Below are 25,347 nucleotides of genomic sequence, written 5' to 3' on the forward strand. Positions count from 1 at the left end.
ATGATCTGTTGTTTGTTCATAGCTGTTCTGAACAGAGTAAGCTTTGTCACCCCAAACCACTGGCTCAAGTTGCCGAGCCATGATGTCCTACTTCTCCCCGGACCACGTTTTCCATTAATTTTCCCTTGGAGTATTACTTGCAGAAGGTGGTATTTAGAGTTCCGCATCATATGACCAAAGTATTCTAGTTTCCTTCTCTTGATGGTAGTGAGAATTTCTGGTTCTTTGTTCATACGGTGCAAAACGTCTATATTGGTCATTTTAGCTGTCCAAGGTATCTTAAGCATCCTTCGGTACGTCCACATTTCAAATGCTTGCAATCTCTTGCACATGGTCTCAGTTAGTGTCCATGCCTCAACGCCGTACAACAGAATGCTGAAAACGTAGCACCGGAGTAGTCGTGTCCGTAGTGAAATGGAAAGGTCACGGCTTGTCAAAAGTTTCCTAAGTCTCTGAAAAGAAGTTCTGGCCTGCTCAATTCTGCATCGGATCTCGTGAGTAAGGTCCCAGTCATCATTGATGTGACATCCCAGGTATTTAAATGTTGCCACTCTCGCGATCTGTTCCTTTGCTGTTGTGAGATTACCTCGAATGCCATCTTCATTCCTACTTATAACCATCCACTTGGTCTTCTTTACATTAAGCTTCAAGCCCATTGCGCTGCTGGCTTCAGTGACAGCATTAAGTAGTTCCTGTAGATCCTGGAGATTGGTTGCAAGTAGCACAGTGTCATCGGCGTACCTGATGTTATTTATGATGAAACCATTAACCACAATTCCTTGAGTCTTTCCGTAAAGAGCATCTCGAAAAATCTTTTCTGAATAGATGTTGAAAAGCATGGGGGAAAGAATACAGCCTTGGCGAACTCCTTTCATAATTGAGACTTCTTCCGAGACACGACCATCAACTCTTATGCCAGCACACTGGTTCCAGTAGAGATTACCAATAATACGAATGTCCCGTCCATCAAGTCCTAATTCCCGAAGAATGTTCATAAGTTCATCATGGCGGACTGTATCGAAAGCCTTCTCGTAATCGATGAAACAAGCAAAAACATCGACATTGACATCTCGGCACCGTTGGACTAATATCTGCAGACTGAATAATGCCTCTCTAGTACCAAAACCATGCCTGAAGCCAAACTGCGAGGTTCCGATATTCTCCTCACATTTGTGATAAATTCTCGCATGCAAGACTTTTAGGAATACTTTCAGAATGTGGCTCATCAAACTAATTGTTCTATATTCATTGCAGAATTTTGCATTGGCTCTCTTAGGCAATATTACGAAAGTCGATTTGAGCCAGTCTCGAGGAATGGTTCCACTGCGGTGGATACTGTTGAATAGGTCAACTAATAATGAAAGGGATTTTTCTTTCTCAAGGAGTTTCAGTATCTCGGCATACATCTCATCAGGGCCAGGAGCCTTCCCATTCTTCGCTGTTCTTATGGCATATTCTACTTCTGCACGTGTGATTTCCACACCATCGTCTGCCCAAACACCATGATCCACATTTCTGCGGTCCAAGAAGAGATTTTGTACATATTCCATCCATTCCTTAAGTTTCTCTTCTGTGCTCGCTAAGATGTCACCATTCTTATTAAGGAGGACTCCACTACCCTTCCTGTTATATGCACCAGTTACTTGTTTCACTTTCTTGTACATGTTAAAAAAATCATGTTTGGAATTCATTAATTCTATTTCGTTGCATTCCTCAGAGAGTTGTTGTTCTTTTGCGTTCCTTATTCTTTGTCGTATTAAATTCTGCAAACTTTTGTACTTTACAGGATCTTTGTTTTTAAAAGACCTTCTCTGGTCCATCAGTTTCAGGATTTCTTCTGTCATCCATGGCTTGTTTTTCCTTCTTCCAGCATTCATTAATTTTACTTGACTTACGTCGTTAATTGCACATTTGATGTGATTCCAAGTGCCTTCAACATCATTTATATTAACGCTGTTTTGAACTTCCGCAAGTTTTACACGTAGAGCTGACTGAACTTCATCCTTCAGTGCTTGATCTTGAAGCTTCTGAATCTCAATCCGACTAAAACTCCCCTTTAAATGACATTTCTTCAGCCTGAGATTCATGGAAGCAAACAGTAGGCTATGGTCTGAGTTGATATCAGCACCTGGATATGTTTTCACACATTTGATGGAATTTCTGAACCGCTTGTTAATTGTGATGTAATCAATCTGGTTCCTAATACTGTTGTCAGCATTAGAGGTCCACGTATAGAGGCGACGTGGAGGTAGCTGAAAATACGTGTTTGCTATAATAAGGCTCTGCTCTTGGCACATCTGGACCAGTCGATCACCTCGAGTATTGCTTGTTCCTAATCCGTAATCACCGACTACATCAGCCCGTCGACCATGGCCGACTTTAGCATTGAAATCGCCCATCACAATGTTTATCTCAGATGGTTTGGTATATGACAGGGCTGCTTCGATTTTCGTGTAAAAATCTTCGACATCAACGTCTGACGCATCACATGTTGGAGCATATACTTGGATGATATTCACTAAAATTGGTCGTGCATTAAGCTGTATTAAACATACCCTATCTGATACTGGAATAAAATTTTTCACAGACTTACTGATATCTCGATGTACAATGAAACCCACGCCATTAAGATGGCGAGGATCGTCATTACCAGAATAGTATACTTGATAACCACTGACCACACACTTTCCTGAATGAGGCCAACGCATTTCGCTAATGCCAAGAACGTCGATCTTGAGTCTCTCCATCTCTCTGATGGCGTTATGAGTCTTTCCACTTTGAAACAAGCTGCGAACATTCCACGTTGCTATCCTTCTCATGACTGGCCCGGAGATTCTTAGCACCCCCTGCCCACTGAAGGGCTGCCGGGGACTGGGGGCCTTGGTTTCATGTTTTCCTGTCATGCTAAAGATTTTCCTGGGGATTAAATACGAGGTGGTTTCCCGTTGCCTTCCTCGCGCAGTTTTGAGACCGCTTACACCACTATGGTTACGCTCCCAAATGTGTGTCACATCACCGTATCAGCCGGTACCTTGGCTGACGCCAACGTGCACTAATGGCGAAGCTGCTGCCCTCCGTCATTATGGATTCCAGTGGCATTTCCTCCACTGAGGGCCATATCCCTCCCTAAAGGTCGGGTTATTTCCCGCCGCCCAACATTCGGCGTTGAGACACTAGCTGTACGGTCTACTCCATATATCATAACAGATTCTGTGGTCTAGGTAACACCGGATATGTAGTGTGAAGTTCCTATGTGAATCGTGGTTTCTATGGCAATTATGCTGAATCGGACAAGATGGCTGACACTTAGGGCAAGAGACTATAGATAGATTTAATAAATTGCCGTTCTATCTAGTGTTATCTATGGAATGATTGTGGGAAATCCAATATGGCTGTCACTTAGGGCGTAAAACTTTCACAAATATAACCCTAATAACAGCAAATAGAGATCGTAAAACTACTAAATAACACCAACACTAGGTCAGCACATCAAAATAAGCCATAAACATCCAACAGAAATCACAACAGAAGCATACTTCTTGCATTTAGTTCGATATATTATGCAGCACAACTTCACTACAACCTTTGCCAAATCAAAAGTGAAGTTTAGGGGTGAAACATCAGAGACATTTGAAATTAAAACTGGACTACGGCAGGGAAATAGGCTCTCACCACTATTATTTAACTGTGCTCTAGAAATGGTAACGAGGGAATGGTTTAGAAAATGTCCCCCCAAAATAAAGATTGGCCGAAAAATCAAAACAAATTGCCTGGGTTTTGCTGACGATTTAGCGTTACTAGCAGTGGACATAAAAGAAGCAAAAACCCAGATATCAGAACTTCAAAACATTGCAAATAAAATTGGCCTCAAAATATCATTTGAAAAAACAGAAATTATGCCCCAAAAACCAACACAGCTAAAAGAAGTCACCATAAATGGTAATAAAATCAAAATAGTAACTCAGTTTAAATATCTTGGAGAAGTAATAACACATAACTTAAATGAAAAAATCTCAATCCAAGTAAGAACAAATAGATTAGCTAAAGCACAAAAATTAACATGGGATATCTACAAAAAGAAATGTCTATCAATAAATACAAAAATAAAACACTACAACACAGTTATAAAACCGGAAGCTACATATGCAGCAGAAACACTCTTTTACCTGAATAAACAATCAAAGACTGATAGACTTCAGAAAATTGAAAGGAGGATTGGAAGAACCTGCATCAACAAAAAATACCAGAAAGATGGACAGTGGCGGTTAATACCTAACAAAGTCATGTACAAAAAGCTAGAACCCATTACAGATACTATGTGTAAGAGGAGACTGGGATTCTTTGGACATATCATGAGGATGCAGGACTTGAGACTTCTGAAACAACTAGTACAACACAATCTAGTCTCAAAAAATACCACAACAGGATGTAAATGGATCAGAGAAGTAAGAGAGGATCTGAAGGAAATAGGCCTTATAACAGAAGACACCACAAATAAGATAAAATTGAATACAAAACTCAAGAATACAAACCTCCGCTTTACCCTTACACAAAACAAACCAACACCACGCACATTTTCAACTGAGGAAAGGGCACGAAGATCGGAGCGTCTGAAGAAGTACTGGGAGGACCGCAAAGCCCGAACAATCCCTTCAAAGAGACCTGAACGACGGACTGACTAAAGTGATCCTATGTGGTCATAAAAGAAGAAGAAGATGACAGAGAAACGGACTCCACTGTGCAATGCTGTATGACAGGAAGAGTTAAATGAACTTTTGTAAAATCAACTATCTCTGCTTGGCTTTAACCTGTGATCTTGGGATCCAGGAATCAACACTCTACTACTGATCCACAGAGGGAGCTTCTCTACGACCATCACAGCGCAAGTAGTGTCCATCTGACAAAATTTACAACTCCTTGTAGAGTTTGGCTTTCGCTGCTAGCTGCCAGTGAAATCAGTGTGATTAAACTTGGTAGGCTGGCCAACTAAATATGGTACCTCTTCAGGTCTACAACCTTGCAGTTATGGCTAATGAAATGAAAATCCACAGCCTAACCATTCGACTGGGTCAGGAGGATGGGGGAAGTGTGCCAGCTGCTGAAGTCTATCGCACTCCTCTGGGGCAATGATTAATGACTGACAGATGAAGTGAAATGAAATGATATTGGAGAGCGTTACGAATGAAAGATGACGGGGAAAACCGGAGTACCTGGAAAAAAAACCTGTTTCGCCTTCACTTTGTTTAGCACAAATCTCACATGGTGACCCGGATCTGAACCACGGAACCTAGCGGTGAGAGGCCGGTGCGCTGCTGCCTGAGCCATGGAGGCTCCAGCTATGGCTAATACAATATTTTTAAAAATATTTTGATATATTGCAAAGCAACCTCCAATTCCTGACGGGCTCTGGCCTACCAAGCAACCCCTGCTCAGCCAGAAGGCCTGCAGATTATGGGATGTTATGTGCTCAGCGCAATGGATCCTGTCTGTGGTTTATCTTTGCTTTCTAGACTAAGGAGGCTGCTATAATTACCAGATACCTCCTGAAGAATTATCCTCACATAGGCTGAGTGGATTTCAAACCAGCACTCAGATTCAGATGAAAAAATCACTGACCTGGAGGAGAATCAAATCCAGGGCCTCCCGGCAAAGGACAGGCTCTACACCACACAGCCACTAAACCAAGTTAAACTGAATGTTATAATCACTTGCCTTGTACAGTTGATCTAGCATGTTTCGAGCTGTAGTACTTCCATCCAGCTGACGCTGCTTCAGTTCCCGCTGACGACACTGGAAGTTGTTGCGCTGGACACGAAGGAAATCTTTGGCTCGGCGCACAGAGTCGCGCTCTAAGTGGATCCTGTGGCGGAAGAACTCTAGTTCAGAGCTGCCGAACTGACCTGGAACATGAACATTTCCAGATCGTGCTGCAGGGAGAGATTCAGACACTTGGTCATTGATTTTAGACAGATAATTCAGCCAACTCGTAGAAGGTAGAACTTATATACACAAGTCAAAGTTTATCTGTTTATTTTGATGATTCACATGAATTCAGAGTTTGCTCACATGTTTTGGACTACATGATGTCTGATACACACAAAAAATTGAATTTTTTATCTGTCTGTATGGATACTTACAATGAGAAAATCACTACAGATATTTCCACCAAATTTCATATTTAGGACCTACTAACACAGGAACCCTGTTAAGAACTTGTACATAGTCTATTGTCAACTGTAGCATCATACACTAAATAATAATAATAATAATAATAATAATAATAATAATAATAATAATAATAATAATAATAATAAATTAATTAATTATTTGCGTATGGACCCTGTTGGATCACGCATTACATTTATGATTCGCCTTTCTAACAGACCATATTGCTTTCATTCTTTCGCCGTGTGCCTGTTTTCTTTCTTCTGACCACTTAGTCCCTGATTTTTTAGGGACTTCATTCTCTGGCTTTACTACCCATCTATGTATCTTGTGACGGTGAATGTTTCTGTCCACTATTTCTGATGGTTCTATCTGGGCCTTTTCCAGATCATTTTTGACATCTTGTATCCATGGTACGTTCTTCAGTTTTTCGGTGTATGTCAAAATCTTGTGGGTTAGCCTTGAAGACGATAGTCTGTGAATGTGTCCATAGAATTTCAGTCTTCGTTTTCTGACGTCTGCGGCAAGGTTAGACAGTCTTTCCGTAGCTTTGCGTGATTTGAGCCTATACCCTTCTTCCTTTTTATCTGGGCCCAGAATTTTCCTCAAGATCTTACTTTCCTCCTTCAAGATGTTTTCCAAATCACCTTTATTATTAAGAACCAAGATTTCACTTGCATACAGTACTTCAGGTTTAATCACCGTATTATAATGTTTGATTTTTGTATGTATGGACATGCACTTCTTGTTGTAGATGTCACGGGTTCTCCAATATGCTCTTTTGAGTTTTTGTAATCGAACTTTCTGTGCTTCCTTTTCCAACCCTGTTGGTTCTAGGATCTCGCCGAGATATTTCAAGTGTGGAACTCGTTTGCTGTGTCCATATTTTGTTTGTAATTCCTGAATGTCGAATTTAGTGCAAATAAACTTGGTCTTCTCGAATGAGATTTTAAGTCCAGTTTTCTCAGCGCATTCCTTGAGGATTTCAATCTGTTTGATCGCTGAAATTTCACTGTCTATTAGTATCGCTAGGTCGCCTGCGAAAGCTAAACAACTGACCGTAATGTCATCGTTCTTTCAGCCAAGTTGAATGGGTTTCCAGTGCTTCTGAACTTTTAATTCCTTCTCCCATTCCCGAATGACTTTGTCTAGAACAAGATTGAAAAGCAGTGGTGACAGTCCATCACCCTGTCGCACGCCGGTCTTAATGGCAAAGGGCTCCGATACTTCACCCATGAATTTAACTTTTGACTTTGTGTCCATGAGTGTTTCCTTGATGAGTCTTAATGTCTTTGGGTCAAGCCCTTGTTCTTCTAAGATGTTAAAGAGAGACTGTCGATCGACCGAATCGTACGCTTTCTTGAAGTCGACGAAACTACAAATAATCGGGGAGTTTCGGGTTGTTCTATATTTCAATATCGTCTTCAAGTTAAAAATTTGTTCAACACAGGACCGCCCAGGTTGGAAACCGGCTTGATATTCTCCAATTTTGTGTTCAAGCTGTTCTTGTACTCTTTGAAGAAGACACGCGGAGAGAATCTTGTAGGTGACTTGAACGAGAGAAATCCCTCTGTAGTTATTTACATCGGTTTTGTCACCTTTCTTATGTACCGGATGGATAAGTGCACATTTCCATTCTTCAGGTAGCTTTTCTTTTTTCCAGATGTCCATGATTATTAGTGTGAGCTCCTCAAGTGTGTTTGGGCCTATGTTCTTTAATAGTTCTGCAACTATGCCATCTTCTTCAGGCGCCCTGTTATTTTTGAGTCTGAAGACGTGTCTCTGGATTTCTTCTTTGGTAGGTGGTGGAGATTCAGGTTTACGTGTACAGGAGTTTCTTTGGGCCATCGTAATGTTGGCTCCTGGCAATTCAGTAATTCAGAGAAATATCGAGCCAACTCCTTACAATTATCCTGGTTAGACAACGCAAGTTTTCCGTCTTGTTTTCGCAAGCATAAATTCTGTGGGGTGTATCCACGGATTCTTCCTGCGAAAGTCCTGTAGAAGTCTCGCATATTGTGATCTTGGAAATCTTTTTCTATAGATTCCAGTTGGTCCTTCATGTGTTTCCTCTTCGTTTGCCTGATTACTTTTGACGTTTCCTTCCTTGTCTGAAGATAGTGTTGTTGAGCCTCGAGTGACTTCTTACAGTTATATTTCTGAAAGGCTCTCTTCCGCCTTTCCATTGCTTCTTCACATGCAGAGTCCCACCAATTGTGTTTCGTATTCTTCTTCAATGGAATCGTCTCTTTAGCTCTTGTAATGATCTTGTCATGGAACTGTTGCCAGGTGTCCGTCTTTTCCTTTTCCCATTCTTCTTTTATGTTAGTTTCCTTTATCTTTTTCGTGTCGAACTTCTGAAGATGACATTTCTTATAGTGGATTCTTTTCGGGGTAAATTTCACTTTGATACGCACTAAATAATGGTCAGAATCAATATTCACTCCTCTTCGAACTTGAACATCATGAATTTCTTTCTGTAAAGGATGTGTGATGGCTACATGGTCAATCTGATATTCTCCAAGAGATTGTAAAGGTGATCTCCAGGTCTTCTGTTTTCGAGGATGCTTCTTCAGAGAGGTGGACATTACCTTCAAGTTGTTCTGTTGACAGAGCTCAATAAGTCTCATGCCATTCTTGTTGGTGAATTTATGAGCTGGATATTTGCCTACAGTCTTTTGGTATTCTTTTTCCCTACCAATCTGTGCATTGAAATCACCTAGCAATATCTTTGTATCTTCTCTGGGGACTGCTGCCACGATTTTTTCGAGATTAGACCAGAATTGTTCTACTTTCTGCAAGTCCTTCTTATTTTCGATGTTTGCGCGGGCATGTACATTAATTATTGTGTATCTTTTGTTCGCACATTGTACGCGCATCGTCATTACTCTATTACTTGTGGGAGTGACTTCTTTGATCGAATCAACAATGCTTTTGTGGACTACAAAAGCCATGCCCAAAAGAGGGGTGCCACCTCTTCCTATTCGTTTGTCTGTTTTACTTTTGAAAATACGATAATTACCATAGTCTAGTGTGTTTTCATCCGTAAGGCGTGTTTCCTGAAGAGCTAGTATCTGTATCCTTTGTCGATCTAGTTCTGATGTTAAGGTGTGTAGTTTGCCTGGTTGTAGTAACGTGTTAATGTTGAAGGTCCCGATGTATGTGGGTTTCTTTGATAGTAGTTTGCCAGAGAACTCCGACTTTCTCTGTGATCGTGGTAGTCCAGGTCCCCCAGAATCCGAAGACCTGGTTGCCGTCCATTGACGGGTGGATTGGTTCCCACCTGGGGTAATTCTGTAATTACTCTCACGAATCATAATTGCTTGTAATCAAGGATTAGTCCAGTGTTTCCACTGAGAGTTTAGGACCAGGGATTGCTAGTTCCTGGAACGTAATTTGTACAGCCGTACCTACTAGGTAAACAGACGCTGACCACTTTGCCGCTCAATCCAAGTCAGACGCAAAGTGGATTTCATTTTTGGTTCTTCCGCCCTCTCTGCCATTGAGACATAAGTCCTCTTCTGCCATCGAAGCCGTTGACCACAGTTCTATTCAGCTCAGTTGATCCGCGGGTGCTTATTTGACTAGGTCTTATTCGCACCTGTCCTGTATATCTACAGGAAACAACAACAACAACAACAACAACAACAAAGGAACATATCATTTCAAAATCATCATCATTTTACAGTTCCAATTTCCTGGGCACTATTGGTGAGCCTCTTCCACTCTGTCTTATTGAGATTTGTTCTGTTGTTAATGATGTCCTTCTAGTGGCCTTCCCTGATCTGCAATGCCCATCTCTACAATGTCCAATCAGTGGATTATTGGCTTTCCCACAGTCTATTTTCCTGCCAGAGGCCTCTCCAAGTTCATAAGCTGTCCTTGTTGACTCCATTCTCACTACATCCCCAAACCACCTCAATATGGACATGATGACCCAATCTAACAATGATGTCTCAATCTCAACTTGCTTTCTCACCATGCCATTCTGTAACTTGTACCGTTTTGTTTTTTGAATCGTGAACCTCAGAAAGTCAGATGCCTGTAACCTTGAGTCCTTCTTAATGAGGGTGCACGTTTTAATACCATAGATTATGATCGGTATGAAGTATTGGCTGAACATCACCAGCTTTGTTTTTGTTGGTATTTTGGGGTCACAGAGGAGTGTTCGTACCTGTAGGTAAAAGTGAGAGCTGTTCTGCACTCTACTTGGCACCTCCTTTGTGTCTCAAAAGAAATTCCTAGCATTATGTTTGCTGTTTGACCCTCTCTGTTTATTACCAAATCACATACAGCTGGTACAGTGCTCAGACAACATCTAAACTTTTCTCACCAATCCCTCCAGCACACTCTTCTTTCTCAGGCCTTCCCATATCTTCTCTCTTGCAATAGTGTGATATGCCTTCTCAATATCAAGGAAAACCCAATATTTCTCCATTAACATATGGCCACTGAAGATTAGGTTTGTGAACCTATCAGGCCTGAAGCCCTACTGTTACTTTTATAACTGCGGCTTTAAGATGACTTGCAATCTGCTCTCTAGGATCTATCGAGAATTTTAAGCCCAGGAGAAAGAGTTATTCTCTGGTAGTTGGAGCATTTTTGCAATTTTCTTTCTTAAACAGGAGAATAATGATACCCTTGCTCTAATCAGTAGGTACCTTGTCATACTTCCAAACTGCATTGAGCACCCTGTGTAGCCACTGTAAACCATGGACTCCCGCTACTTTAATCATGTCCATGTTGAACTGATCGATTCCTGGGGATTTCCCTTGTGGCATCTTAACGGCTGCTTCTGTTCCTGCCCATGTAATGTGTAGGTTTCAACGTCTGATTTTTTAGTTCTCTGATCTGCTTCTGACCAGTTCAAAACGATTCCTGAGAACCTCTCTGATGTCATCTTCTTTCCTGATCAGGTTTCCATTGGGATTTTCAATTGCCTTGATGGTTTTGACTGCACTCCTTTTGTTTTTGATCACTTGGAACAATAGTTTAATATTGCCTCTGGTGTCTTCCTCCAGTTTTTGAGTAAATTTCTCCCAGCACTCTAAAATCTCAGTTTCTTGTAAATTGCCCTCCCCCCTATCTATTCTGGATTTGATTTTTCTCTACCTCATTCCTTTTGTGCTGTGTTCCTTTCCCTCATTCCATCAGGATGCATCTTTTCCCCTTACTTTCACACTTGTCTTACCGCAAACCTCTATTGATTCCTTTATCAAGGTGTTTTTAAATCTTGTCCACTCTGCCTCACCACTCTCCACTTCTGTAGGCAGTTGTCCTCTTATACGATCCTAATAGTCGGTCCTTTTTACAATGTGTTTTAGTTCCCACAACTTAATCTTAGGTAATTTCCTGGTTGTCATCTTTGGTACATTAGCGTCTTTCAGATATGCTACTAATAACCGGTGGTCGCTATTGTGGTTCTCGCTTGGAATCACCTTGACATCAGTCACAAGTCTACTTCTTTCTTGATCTGTAATGACATAGTCAATGACCGTCTTAGTCTTTCCATCCCAGCTGTAACGGGTAACCTTGTAACCGACTCTTTTGTTGAACCAACTGTTTTTTTACTACCAAACAGTTTCTTATGCAGAAGTCTAGGATATGTTCCCCTTCCCCCATGGCCATGTGGTCTCATCACCTTCTCACAGCCAATCTTGTCTGTCCAGAGCTGTGCATTGAGTTCTTTGATGATGATTGCCCTCTCTTCACAGATGGTCTCTTCTAGGTCTTCCAGAAACTTATTCTTTTCATCTTGACTGTAATCCGTCTGAGGGGTATACACCTGCACCAGTGTCAGCTTCTCTTTCCCTAGGTGAACTATTGCCTTTATAAACCCCTCATTGATGTACTGGATCTACGTAATACCATCCCAGTCTTTTTCCAATGTCAGTCCCACTCTATTTCTCATCTCTCTGTCGTTACCATTTCCAGTAGAGGGTATAGTTCTTCCTCAACTCTTTCTTTCCTTTACCTTGCCATTTAGTTTCACTCAGCCCTAGGATTGATATTTTCCTTCTCTCCATGATGTCCACTAACTCTTCGTATTTCCCAGTCAAACTGTCCCTATTCGAGTGTGTCTCCTCCTAGGTTGTTGCACACTGACAAGGCCTGGGATATTAAGCCATCGTACCTGGCGTGGATCTGTAGGTTCTGTTGTCCACCCTGAATTCTCTGTTTGCATCCGAGGCTTGTATACGTTTTGAAAAAGATAGCAATTACTTCCCAGCTGACTTGCTAGGCCTAACATTACAGAAGATTTTCTGTCAGGGTTATCTCCCCTACCCTTTAGCAGTCCCCTGCCACATCTGCAAGGCAGCAGTTTCCTGCTGAAGTGATGAGTCTTTTCCTACACAAGGCTTCAATAAGCCCCCTTAGGATGAACCGCTCTGCCCATAGCGATTTGTTTTCCAGGTTTGGTAAGAGCCGCTCAACCCTTGGCCAGAGAGCAGTAGGTAGTACCATTTACTGTTACATGTGGTACAAGGACGTACCTAACAGTGAATGCATAAATGAATGAATGAATGAATGAATGAATTAATTAATTAATTAATGAAATCATAGGTAATAAATTTCATATTAATCTAATTTGAAGAGCAATATAGTGTAAAACAAAAGCTAAAGGTTTCCACCTATTCAATACTGTTTGTTGTAACCTTAAAGTTACAATATGGAACATATATGTTTTACACTGAATGAATTAAAGTTGTCAGCAATGATGTATTTCCCATAGATCTGTCACATTTGTGTTTTAGGGACCAATTTGACAATTTCACGTACAGTCACCCAATCAACTTTTGTGACGTGACGAATATAGGCCCATTTTAAGGATATATTCTCAATGGTACCTTTAAAGAAAAACCAACAAAGATATCAAAAACATACAATGCAGCATGGTACTACTACCTGTGTCGGTGAACGGGTAGCGCAGATAAGTATCCGTGTGTGTTGTAACCGGGAACTGGTCCTCCAAGTCCTCCAACTTCTTCAGCTGCCTCCGGAGGTTCTCGACAGGCGAACACGACAGTGACCCCTCTTCAGTGTCATTGTTTATATTATTGTTGTTGTTGTTGTTGTTGGTGATGTTGTTGTGGATAAGGCGGGAGGTTGAAGCAGATTTGAGCCTGCCGAACAGCTGACGACGACGGCGGTTGTTATTACTGCCGCTGCCGCCAATGTTGTTATTGTTATTGTGGCTGTCGACGGACTCTGGAAAGAACAGCGCATGTTAGATACAGGTAACATTTTGCTACAGTGATTAAAAAAAATCAATTACTCATTTAATTACAACAAATTAAAGCTAATTCTTTCTAATCAGCTAGGATGAATAATTGCCATCTTTGCAGTGTAGAAGTGCTTGTCTGCCTCTCACCTAGAAGCCATAGGTTTGATTCTTGGGCAGTCTAAAGATTTTAATACGTAAACCCAGTGGCGGCTCGTGAAAAAATCGTCCTACGTGCTACAAGAAAACAAGCTAAATACGCTGTTTTAAATCTGCATATTGCCATGATGAACAACGCATACTTCAAACTTGGTAATACTACTACTACTACTACTACTACTACTACTACTACTACTACTACTACTACTACTACTACTACTACTACTACTAATATAATAATAATAATAATAATAATAATAATAATAATAATAATAATACAACTTTCCTCACAATTTATAACTCAGAACAAACAAAAACAACATTAATTTGGAAGCAGATGAATTCTTCGACAACTGTCTACGAGATAAATAATTCATTGGAGAAATATTGTTTTTACTAACCTAATGGCGCAACTTACATCAGTGCAAATAGAATCGTGGGAATATAGATCCCCACTAATAACACTAATTTAATTTCACTTTATATACACTGCAGTGGATAAATAATTTGATAAATCTTCGTATAAACTTTAGCACTAACACAATGACAGAAAAAACACGCACCAGTAATATAACTGCGAGATTAAAAACCGCACAAAGCAACTGAAAGAGCTGCCAACTGATTCATTGAGATCTCCCCTATTACCAGAGTAAATGTCCGGCTCCATGGCTAAATGGTTAGCGCGCTGGCCTTTGGTCACAGGGATCCTGGGTTCGATTCCCGGCAGGGTCTGGAATTTTAACCATCATTGGGTGTACGTGTTGTCGTCATCATCATTTCATCCTCATCACGACTCGCAGGTCGCCTACGGGTGTCAAATCAAAAGATCTGCATCTGGCGAGTCGAACATGTCCTCGGATACTTCCGGCACTAAAAGCCATACGCTATTTCATTTCACCAGAGTAAATTACATTGTAATGCGGGATAACATTTAGGGTCAGTCAAAGATTCTTTGACTCACCTACAAATTCCTTATTTTTGACCCAAAAGGAAGATGGATATTTTAATAAGCATATGTGAGATAGATTGCCTCCACTTACGCTTTACTTTCGAACCCAGACGATGCTACTCTCTAGTGGCAGATTCGCTTACCACGTTCAACATAAGCACGGTCGACTGGATTCCTCGCTGCGCTCCGGGTAGCAGGAGACATCAAGTAATTCTACCCCCTTGCGGGAGAGGATGTAACTATAAACGGAATCAGTGAAAGTTGATCCCGGTTTAAGGTATACTCCGCCGGCTAGGGGGAGTGTTGCAAGCTTGGCTGCGCCTGCGTATTGCTTCCTTCAGGCTACAGGCAAGGGCTCACTTCACATGAGCACAAGCCTTGTTCCCCGGGAGAACGGCGCTAGGTGTTCGACAGATCTCGTCCTGATTTGCACAAAACACAAATTCATATCGTACTCAAAACAACGAAAAGGCACCAGGATAATTGTACTGTACATAAATAATATTCCTTACAGTTCCAAGCTACGTGCTGGAGCCCGGTAGCACGTACTGACCGGCCGCCACTGCGTAAACCATCCATAAATTAAGTTTACCTATTTTTTTTCTTTTAAAGTAAACGTATTTAGTTGGGAAATATGAGCATGCACGACAGATCTATGACATTGAAGTAATGAAAGGTGGAATCTTCTTTTAAACCAAAGTTGAGTTAACACCAATATGGAATTTTACAATGATATTCATAAATTAAGATTTATGACGTAGCATTCATATACTGGGCGGACAAGTGTCGCCTGGTGTCAGTAGCGCAGTAGCGGTGGCTCGAAATGGCGGCTCATATTCTTTCTCCCGCCACCTGCGAGGTTCGGACTGTGGTAAAGTTTCTATGGAAATTGAGATGAGACATTCAAAACAAGAGGTGTGGAATGTTCAGTGCAGGTGTTGTGATGATTCATGGCAATGCTTGCCCACACATGGCTTGACGTTCAGCAACTGTTCTGCAGGAGGTGTTTGATCATCCACCGTACAATCCTGATCTCCTCCCAGCGATTGTAATTTTTTCTTGCACTTCAATAAATTTCTGTCCTCCTGTCAGCATTTTCACATGGACAAGAAGCTGAAGACGAATGCCACACACTGGTTCCATTCCCACGCAGCAGACTTTTACGACATCTGCATATAAAAGCTGATCCCACGATATGACAAGTGTCTCAATTCTGGTGGTGATTAGGTAAAAAAAAAAAAATAGCTCCAACATTGCTGTATTGGATGCTAATAAAGTTTTGCATGTAACTATGTTATCTTTTTTAAAAATGGAAACTTAAATTCTGAATGGCTTTGTATGTTTGAAATGATGTTTTCAGAGGCTGTCAGAGTGGTACATGTTTAAAAACTGATACATATCTCTCAGCCTACTCAACAGATTTAAACTGGAATTCAATTCTTGTGATATGGGGTGCAGGAGGAGTCGGTGTATGGTGAGACTATAGGTCACGCCTAGCAGCAATAATATGGGACGTACAACAACAAGAAATACTTCTAGAAATCATCAACAATGGCGAGAAAACTTGACAAATGTACAAATCTCTGCAGTTTTACAATGTATGTTAATGATTACCAGATTAATTATTGCTCCTAATAAAAACTGGATTGTCTTACAAAGAAGCAGATCGCGCTCATATTACATACTTAAAAGATGATTGCACTAGGTCAAGGTGGCACTAACTAGTGTAGATGACAGCAGGGTGAACAATGAAAATGTCAGTGGACCAAGTAGAGTCATCACAGGAGTCTTTCAATACCAACAAGACAATATGGATTTTAAAGAAAAACTGTGTTACAAATGCAAAAATAATATGGTGAATTCAGAATGGAATGTATGTTGATCATTCAGGGGTTTGTGATGTTAGGGAGAAAGAACTAATGTATCATCATCAAGGAGTGACTGGCTGAGCACTAGAGTTTTAGTGCACTGCCATACATGATGACAGGCTGGACATAAACAAGCAGTAGTTCCAGACATGATCGAGTGCAATTTTTATATTGTTAATATTGATGTTTTCACGTCCCGTACTTGCAGACATGATATAGACTTTTGGGCTTATGCCGTGTCTAGTGATGGGACATTGAATTCATTTGCTCCCGTTCACATTACTGAATCGATACAGTGATCCGATTCACAGCACATTAGTACCGCTCCTACTGCATCTGTGTAGTATGTGCTGGTAAGACAGCAGCAACAGCATTCAGTGCTCGCAGCTGCCATCTGGTCTTCATACTATGAACTCCTTTCTTAGAAAAAAAAAAACTAGTCACTCTAATACATCGAAGGTTTCTGGCGAAGCAGGGTGGGAAAGGTTAGGATTAGGAAGGTAGAAGCCATGGCCTGAATTAAGGTACAGTCCCAGCATTTCCTGGTGTGAAAATGGGGAAACTATGGAAAACCATCTTAACGGCTGCTGACGGTGGGAATCGAACCCACCATCCACCGAATGCAAGCGCATAGTTACGCGATACTAACCACACGACCAGTCGCTCAGTCATTTTAGAAAATATGTATTTTTCTATCAGCTGAGGATTTTTTAAATCGTCATATTTTGTATAGGCTACCCGAGATGTACAGTAGCCCGCTGGTTTTCTGATTCAACATACTGTTGGTTAAGTTATTGGATCTGTCCACATATGATTGAAGTCTTGTGTAACGATGTGACATATGAATTGAGAGAATACTGAGCCGTTCTTCCCAATATAAAACAGGTACTGTTGAGTGGTCATGAGCATGACTCACAGTCATAGGACAGGCTAGAGTCGAGTTTAATTGTGAAATGTCAACTAAGTTATAATACTGAGATTCATTAAACTAATAAGTATAACCTAATAGCCTACTTACTAGCTATTTCAGAATTATGTTTTGACTACCTTTCTAACACTGCAAATAAATCCATCTATTATTTAAACCTCCCTGTAAGAAGAGGACAGTGAATGCAAATGGGTATTATTTTCAAATGAGCTGAGCTCGAGAGTCAATTATAGCATACAATTCTTTCAGTGTACCATGGCTCAATGTATGTCTCGCTGCAGCGGAAGCTCGGCTCTCCGGCAGTGTCCAGTGATTGAAATAATAACATTAAGTTATTTATTAGACCACCTAATCAATACAAAATCGTCTTGGATGATTTACATAAATTTGTTAACTAATAGTGGTACATGGTTCGCCTTCCCTGAAGGCATCATCAGCCATAGTCTTAACCTTAAATTAAAAATAAGCGTCTAAATTACATGTAGTAATGAAATTAATTTAAAAATCTTGTAGAGATTTGAAGTAAAATAACATTAAAAATAACAATGATGGTTTGAAAATACAATGTGATGAGATAATAGTGAAAGTATTAACAAAATTAACATTAGAAGGCTGCTAAAATAAGTGCAATGGATAAAACAACAGATTGTTATACAACAAGTAGTAAGATTGCATAAAAGTAAAGTTGATAGTCTGGCGGTTATAATTAGACGATGGCGAAAAATCGTATATAATCAAAGTAAAGAAGAGAGAATAAAAGTCAAAGTTAGTCGAGAGATCCGAAGTTAATCATGATCTTGAAGATAAAAGACGAAAGTCAGATGCATATGGTGAAGTTGTAGAACACGTTGAAGATATGAAGTTGGTAAATAGAAGTTGAAGAACAGTTTCAAATAGGATCACTATGGACCATCTCAAAATTTGAAGTGATGTTCAAATGTTGTAAATTGTGAGTTTGTAGATATTCTAGTTGAAAAAGCATGTAAAAGTGGAATCTGTAAAAGGAAGCAAGAAACGTAGAGTTAATTGTGTGAAAAGATATTAGAAAATATTGAAGTAGAATCGTGTGCACTTACCATTTGACGGTGACAAAGATAGCTTGTAACGTTTTGAGTTAGAAGTATTTGCAACAGTAGACTTCTTGCTACGTGTGTTATAACTGAAGGTTTGTGCTGGAGGGGGATCTGTTTGCGTTGACGTAACTATTGGAGGGGGGCTGCTATTGGTGGGAGGGAAGGAAGAGAGTGTATTACTGCGCATGTTGTAACGGTGTAAGGCTATTGGAGGGAGCGATGTTACGGTGGGTGTGGCTATGGGTTTATTGGTTGTATTTGAATTAGAGGTACTAGTGGCGGGGGGAAGGGAGGGGGGTATATTAGCTGTAGGGGAGGTGGGAACGCTAATTGATGTGAGGTTGAAGATTTTTAAGAATATGTTGGTGAGGGAAGTTGATTCTCTTAATAAAATAAGAATCTGTTCATACAAGGGGCTTTTTTTTAATCAATAGTGTCATTTAGATTCTTATCTTTATTAAAATGTTGGTCGAGGAAAATAAATAAGTTTTCATATACTGTCATGAGTTTGCTTTTATCGACTCTTTTTAGGATATGGAGGTCTTGTTCTATTGTGGTGAATTTATGCCCTGTGTCCCTCATGTGGTTGGCCATTGCGGAGAATTTGTTGTGTCTTTGGGCATTGTAATGCTCGGCGTATCTGGTGGAGAAGCTGCGGCCAGTTTGGCCAACATAAGAAAAATTACATGTAGAGCATTTCAATCTGTATATTCCTGATCCAGAGTAACTATTGTCTGTGATGTTAATAGAGTTGTGATTGAAGAATAAATTACGATTAGTGTTTTTTGTTGTGTAGGCTATTTTTATTTCGTGCTTCATTAATGAATTGGTTATCGGATAAATGCTATGGTTAGTGAACGTGAATTCAGCGTATTTTGGTTTGACGGGTTTCAATGGAGTTAAATTGGTAGCTAGTTTCAGTTTGGTTTTATTGATGATTTTATCAATCATATTTGTGTTAAATCCATTGAATTTAGCTATTTCCTTAATGAATAGTAATTCTTTCTTTAAATTAATAGAGGACATAGGGATCTTTAATGCTCTATATATTAAACTGTGATAAGTGGCTTTTTTATGTGAGTTGGGATGTAAAGAATCATTTTTTATGGTTGTTGGAGAAAAGGTGGGTTTTCTGTATATTTGGAAGTCGAATTTGTTCAATGCTCATGTGATTTTGATATCTAAGAAGTTCAAAGAGTTATTGAACTCATCTTCTTTAGTGAATTTAATATTATTATCTAAGTTGTTGAGAAATGATAGTATGTTATTGTTGTTGTTGATTTGTTTATAAATGATAGCTATGGTATCATCAACTTGAATGGAGCTCATTTCTAAGGTACACTGACCTTAAACTATCTTACGTATTAGACAAGAAACAGAAAACCTAAACCATAAATTACTTTGTCTTCAAGAAAACAAATGTAAAAAGATGAGTTCAATAACTCTTTGAACTTCTTATATATCAAAATCACACGAGCATTGAACAAATTCGACTTCCAAATATACAGAAAACCCACCTTTTCTCCAACAACCATAAAAAATGATTCTTTACATCCCAACTCACATAAAAAAGCCACTTATCACAGTTTAATATATAGAGCATTAAAGATCCCTATGTCCTCTATTAATTTAAAGAAAGAATTACTATTCATTAAGGAAATAGCTAAATTAAATGGATTTAACACGAATATGATTGATAAAATCATCAATAAAACCAAACTGAAATTAGCTACCAATTTAACTCCATTGAAACCCGTCAAACTAAAATACGCTAAATTCACATTCACTAACCATAGCATTTATCCGATAACCAATTCATTAATGAAGCACGAAATAAAAATAGCCTACACAACAAAAAACACTAATCGTAATTTAATCTTCAATCACAACTCTATTAACATCACAGACAATAGTTACTCTGGATCAGGAATATACAGATTGAAATGCTCTACATGTAATTTTTCTTATGTTGGCCAAACTGGCCGCAGCTTCTCCACCAGATACGCCGAGCATTACAATGCCCAAAGACACAACAAATTCTCCGCAATGGCCAACCACATGAGGGACACAGGGCACAAATTCACCACAATAGAACAAGACCTCCATATCCTAAAAAGAGTCGATAAAAGCAAACTCATGACAGTATATGAAAACTTATTTATTTTCCTCGACCAACATTTTAATAAAGATAAGAATCTAAATGACACTATTGATAAAAAAAGCCCCTTGTATGAACAGATTCTTATTTTATTAAGAGAATCAACTTCCCTCACCAACATATTCTTAAAAATCTTCAACCTCACATCAATTAGCGTTCCCACCTCCCCTACAGCTAATATACCCCCTCCCTTCCCCCCGCCGCTAGTACCTCTAATTCAAATACAACCAATAAACCCATAGCCACACCCACCGTAACATCGCTCCCTCCAATAGCCTTACACCGTTACAACACGCGCAGTAATACACTCTCTTCCTTCCCTCCCACCAATAGCAGCCCCCCTCCAATAGTTACGTCAACGCAAACAGATCCCCCTCCAGCACAAACCTTCAGTTATAACACACGTAGCAAGAAGTCTACTGTTGCAAATACTTCTAACTCAAAACGTTACAAGCTATCTTTGTCACCGTCAAATGGTAAGTGCACACGATTCTACTTCAATATTTTCTTATATCTTTTCACACAATTAAGTCTACGTTTCTTGCTTCCTTTTACAGATTCCACTTTTATATGCTTTTTCAACTAGAATATCTACAAACTCACAATTTACAACATTTGAACATCACTTCAAATTTTGAGATGGTCCATAGTGATCCTATTTGAAACTGTTCTTCAACTTCTATTTACCAACTTCATATCTTCAACGTGTTCTACAACTTCACCATATGCATCTGACTTTCGTCTTTTATCTTCAAGATCATGATTAACTTCGGATCTCTCGACTAACTTTGACTTTTATTCTCTCTTCTTTACTTTGATTATATACGATTTTTCGCCATCGTCTAATTATAACCGCCAGACTATCAACCCTTCTAATGTTAATTTTGTTAATACTTTCACTATTATCTTATCACATTGTATTTTCAAGTCATCATTGTTATTTTTAATGTTATTTTACTTCAAATCTCTACAAGATTTTTAAATTAATTTCATTACTACATGTAATTTAGACGCTTATTTTTAATTTAAGGTTAAGACTATGGCTGATGATGCCTTCAGGGAAGGCGAAACATGTACCACTATTAGTTAACAAATTTATGTAAATCATCCAAGACGATTTTGTATTGATTAGGTGGTCTAATAAATAACTTAATGTTATTATTTCAATCAAATATCATCAATACGGACCAAAAATGATATTTATTACATTACATGTAAAGTGTCCAGTGAGCCGATAAGGAGCCGTATGTATCTTGTGTCTCACTGAGCCGTGCTTGTTCACGATTCTTTCGGTGTGCCATGGCTCACTGTATGTCTCGCTGCAGCGGAAGCTCGGGTCTCCGCCAGTGTCCAGTGATTACAATTTAAAGATAAAAATTTCATTGTTCCGTATTGAAAGTATTAACGTTAAAAATTAAATAATTGAAAAAGAGGTTCAACCTATTCAATACATAAAAGAAAGGAATGTAGTGATTACATTCTTATTTAATAGTTATTAGAAATGGGACCGGTTTCGACCCTAGTCCAGGTCATCGTCAGCCGTTCAAAACATAAAAAACAAGAAAAACAATGCATGTTTTTTCAAGTCAACTGTTTTCCAAGAACTCAGCAGGAGCACAATTACTCATTCAATTATACTGAATTGCGTTGTATATTTCTATATATACGTACTTAACTTCCCGCAACCGAGGCAAATACTGGACCTTCAGGATATTCTCCATTCTACTTTGGCGTTCGAGACCACAGCGCATGACCTTGGATGTGCCGCGCTGATCACCGAGAGCTGGCAGTTTGCTTCTTTAAATCTATTCGTCTGCGACTTCAAAATATTTATGGATTTTCATATGTTGTTCGATAGTGTTGTGACTTTGTACCTGACAGAGTGTAAAAACTGAGCCATTTGACCGTTCTCCACTATTCATAAACATTGAGAGACTTTACTTATCATTGCGTGTGCCGTACTACCTTTCATAATATTACATACTGTTTTATTTTAAGTGACTCACAATTTCTACCCCCATCATCAATTTATATTTCATCTTATACCGATCCAGAGTTCACTTATTCTTTTTCACATGCATTGTTTTTCTTGTTTTTTATGTTTTGAACGGCTGACGATGACCTGGACTAGGGTCGAAACCGGTCCCATTTCTAATCACTATTAAAGAAGAATGTAATCACTACATTCCTTTCTTTTATGTATTGAATAGGTTGAACCTCTTTTTCAATTATTTAATTTTTAACAGTGATTACAAGTAATAACTCTCATTATTGTTCCGTATTGAAGATGACGTTAGGCATAGATATCAAGGATAATTTAATAAAAAAACACCTATTCAACACTTTCCACGTTTAATGTGGTTATTATCTACATGATTTTATGTAGACTTATTTAGGTCAGGTACATGTTTCACCCATTATTTTGGGCATCTTCAGCCTGTATACAACCTTTAGGTCAAGGTTTGGGACCTTTTTAACCAATATAAACATACCAATATATACACTATATACAATATATACAAACATTAATGAACCCTTAAGATGGGTAACATAAGTTAATAGAGTTAAGTTTTTTTGGTCCTAATCTATCTAATATGAAAAATGTCCAAAACTAAAATGGATCTTCTTTTTGGTAAAGAGGATTGTATACAGGTTGTATACAGGCTGAAGATGCCCAAAATAATGGGTGAAACATGTACCTGACCTAAATAAGTCTACATAAAATCATGTAGATAATAACCACATTAAACATGGAAAGTATTGAATAGGTGGTTTTTTATTAAATTATCCTTGATATCTATGCCTAGTGTCCAGTGAGCCGATAAGGAGCTGTGTGTATCTTGTGTCTCACTGAGCCGCGCTTGTTCACGATTCTTTCGATGTGCCATGATTTACTATCTCGCTGCAGCGGAAGCTCGGCTCCCCGTCAACGTTCAGTGAGTGCGCCACTCAGCACTGTCCGCTGACAGTAAGCTGAATCGTGTGCCGTGAGCTCGCCGTTCCTGTGAATCGATTCACTCGGACACTTGAATGAATTGATACACTGCTTCGAATCATGCGTTCAGTAGCCGACACTAGCCATGTCAAGAAAACAACGTGAAACTCTCTACGTTTCGCAGAGAACTTAGCTCTGTGTCTTTAGAAGAAAATCTCGACTGTTCACGAGGAAGACTTCTACAATAATAAGCGTTTGAATTTAAGAATGCATTAGCGTTGAAGCTGTAGCAGTACGCTCGTTCGCTGTATGCTGGCACAGCGCTGCAAGCGGAAAGTGACTACAACATAAAGCTCTTATTAAGATGTTCTATCACACCGTGTGTTCGTGAAAAGTGACAGAGGACATAGACGAATCAGGGATGAATGTGGTAGAAGAAGTAAGGCCAAAAGCCTATATCATGTCTGCAATTATATTTTTAACATGTAATACCACCAGTGCAAAAATTATGACGTGATCTGGGGAAATAATGAGGGAGGAGCAGCAACAATAGTTGTATGTAGTGAAAAGCAAGACTGAACATCAGCATGGAGAAGAGAAAGACAACGGTGATGAGTAGAGGAAAGAGTTATTCAAATTTTAGACATGGAACTTTAGTAGAGCATATGAAGTATTTGGGAAATGAATTGATGGAAATGCAACTGTAGAGATGGAAATCAGTAGAAGAATAAAACTTCAGAAAGTTTTCTACCACCAGACACAACGTCTAGACTACTGTGTACCGATCGATTCAACTTTCAGTATCCTACATACGTTTATTTTGACAGTACTACTGTATGCCTCAGAAACCTGGACGGCAAATAAAAGTGATATCCAACACCTTTAAAATCTGGTGTTTCTGCAAAATGCTTAAAGGTGCGTGGACAGATGAGATAACAAATGCCGAGGTTTTGCGTAGAACTAAGTAAAAGAGATATCTGTTGAAATTAATAAGCAAATGAAGTCATTCCTGGCAAGGTCACTATTCATGCCATTCTCCATTAATATAATAATCCGATGTAGTGTTTTTCAGGTGTTTGCTCTATAAACCAGTGTTTTGTCTTAGTGAGTGAGATGTGTCAGGCGCTACCCAGTGATGCTGTCGTGTATGCAGGTGAATTTATCAGAAGCCCATTAGCAGAGGCACAATCAGATAACTGCATACAGGAGATAAATCTCCACGAGTAAAATGTGACAATGATTTCAGAAGACCATATGGCTGCCGGCGAAAAGGCCGGCATCAATCCAGTGGCAGTGATTATTGTTTCAAAGGGAAATACAATGGCGTCCAATTTGGATGTTCCGTGTTCCATGTAACTTTCTACTACAAGATAACGATGGAGTTATCCGGTGTTCATAAAACATGCCTGTACAAATATCATGATGATGATGCTTGTTGTTTAAAGGGTCCTAACATCTAGGTTATCAGCCCCTGTGTCTGTATCGATAAAGTTACTACTCCTGCATTCTCTCAATTGCGAGGTACATCAACCACTGGTCAACAAGTTCTGTTATTGACATGGCTGAACAGGGGGAAAAAATTGATTAGAAGAGGAGATGGACACATTCAGAGATGTACATGATCTGCTCACTTCATTTTGGAAGGAGATGTGTGATTAATAGGTGTGACTATAGCTGTGTCAAGCAGTCATATGAATACACACATAATTATACAGTATAATAACAGTGCCACATACAGATCATCTCAAACGCACAATAATAAGGAAAATAACTGGGATACTGAATGTCTAAGATGAGACGTGATCCAAGAAATAGAGCGGGCCTGGGTGTGAAGGAAGATCTGATCCTAGGAAATAGACAAAGATAGTAACAGAGTGGTATCCGAGAGAC

At 39.4% G+C, this 25,347-nt stretch overlaps 1 protein-coding gene across 1 annotated transcript in view; it reads right to left on the reverse strand.

The window, feature by feature from the left end:
- Cep164 (centrosomal protein 164) overlaps positions 1–25,347 on the reverse strand; it is a 352,132-nt gene that overhangs the window by 37,147 nt on the left and 289,638 nt on the right. The window contains exons 16-18 of the mRNA XM_068229617.1: positions 13,051–13,374; positions 7,203–7,211; positions 5,713–5,900 (exon numbers count right to left, since the gene is read on the reverse strand). Coding sequence (XP_068085718.1) covers positions 5,713–5,900; positions 7,203–7,211; positions 13,051–13,374 — 521 coding nt within the window. The remainder of the gene's footprint in view (positions 1–5,712; positions 5,901–7,202; positions 7,212–13,050; positions 13,375–25,347) is intronic.

Source organism: Anabrus simplex, chromosome 11 (genome assembly GCF_040414725.1).
Source record: "Anabrus simplex isolate iqAnaSimp1 chromosome 11, ASM4041472v1, whole genome shotgun sequence".
Lineage (NCBI taxonomy): Eukaryota > Metazoa > Arthropoda > Insecta > Orthoptera > Tettigoniidae > Anabrus > Anabrus simplex.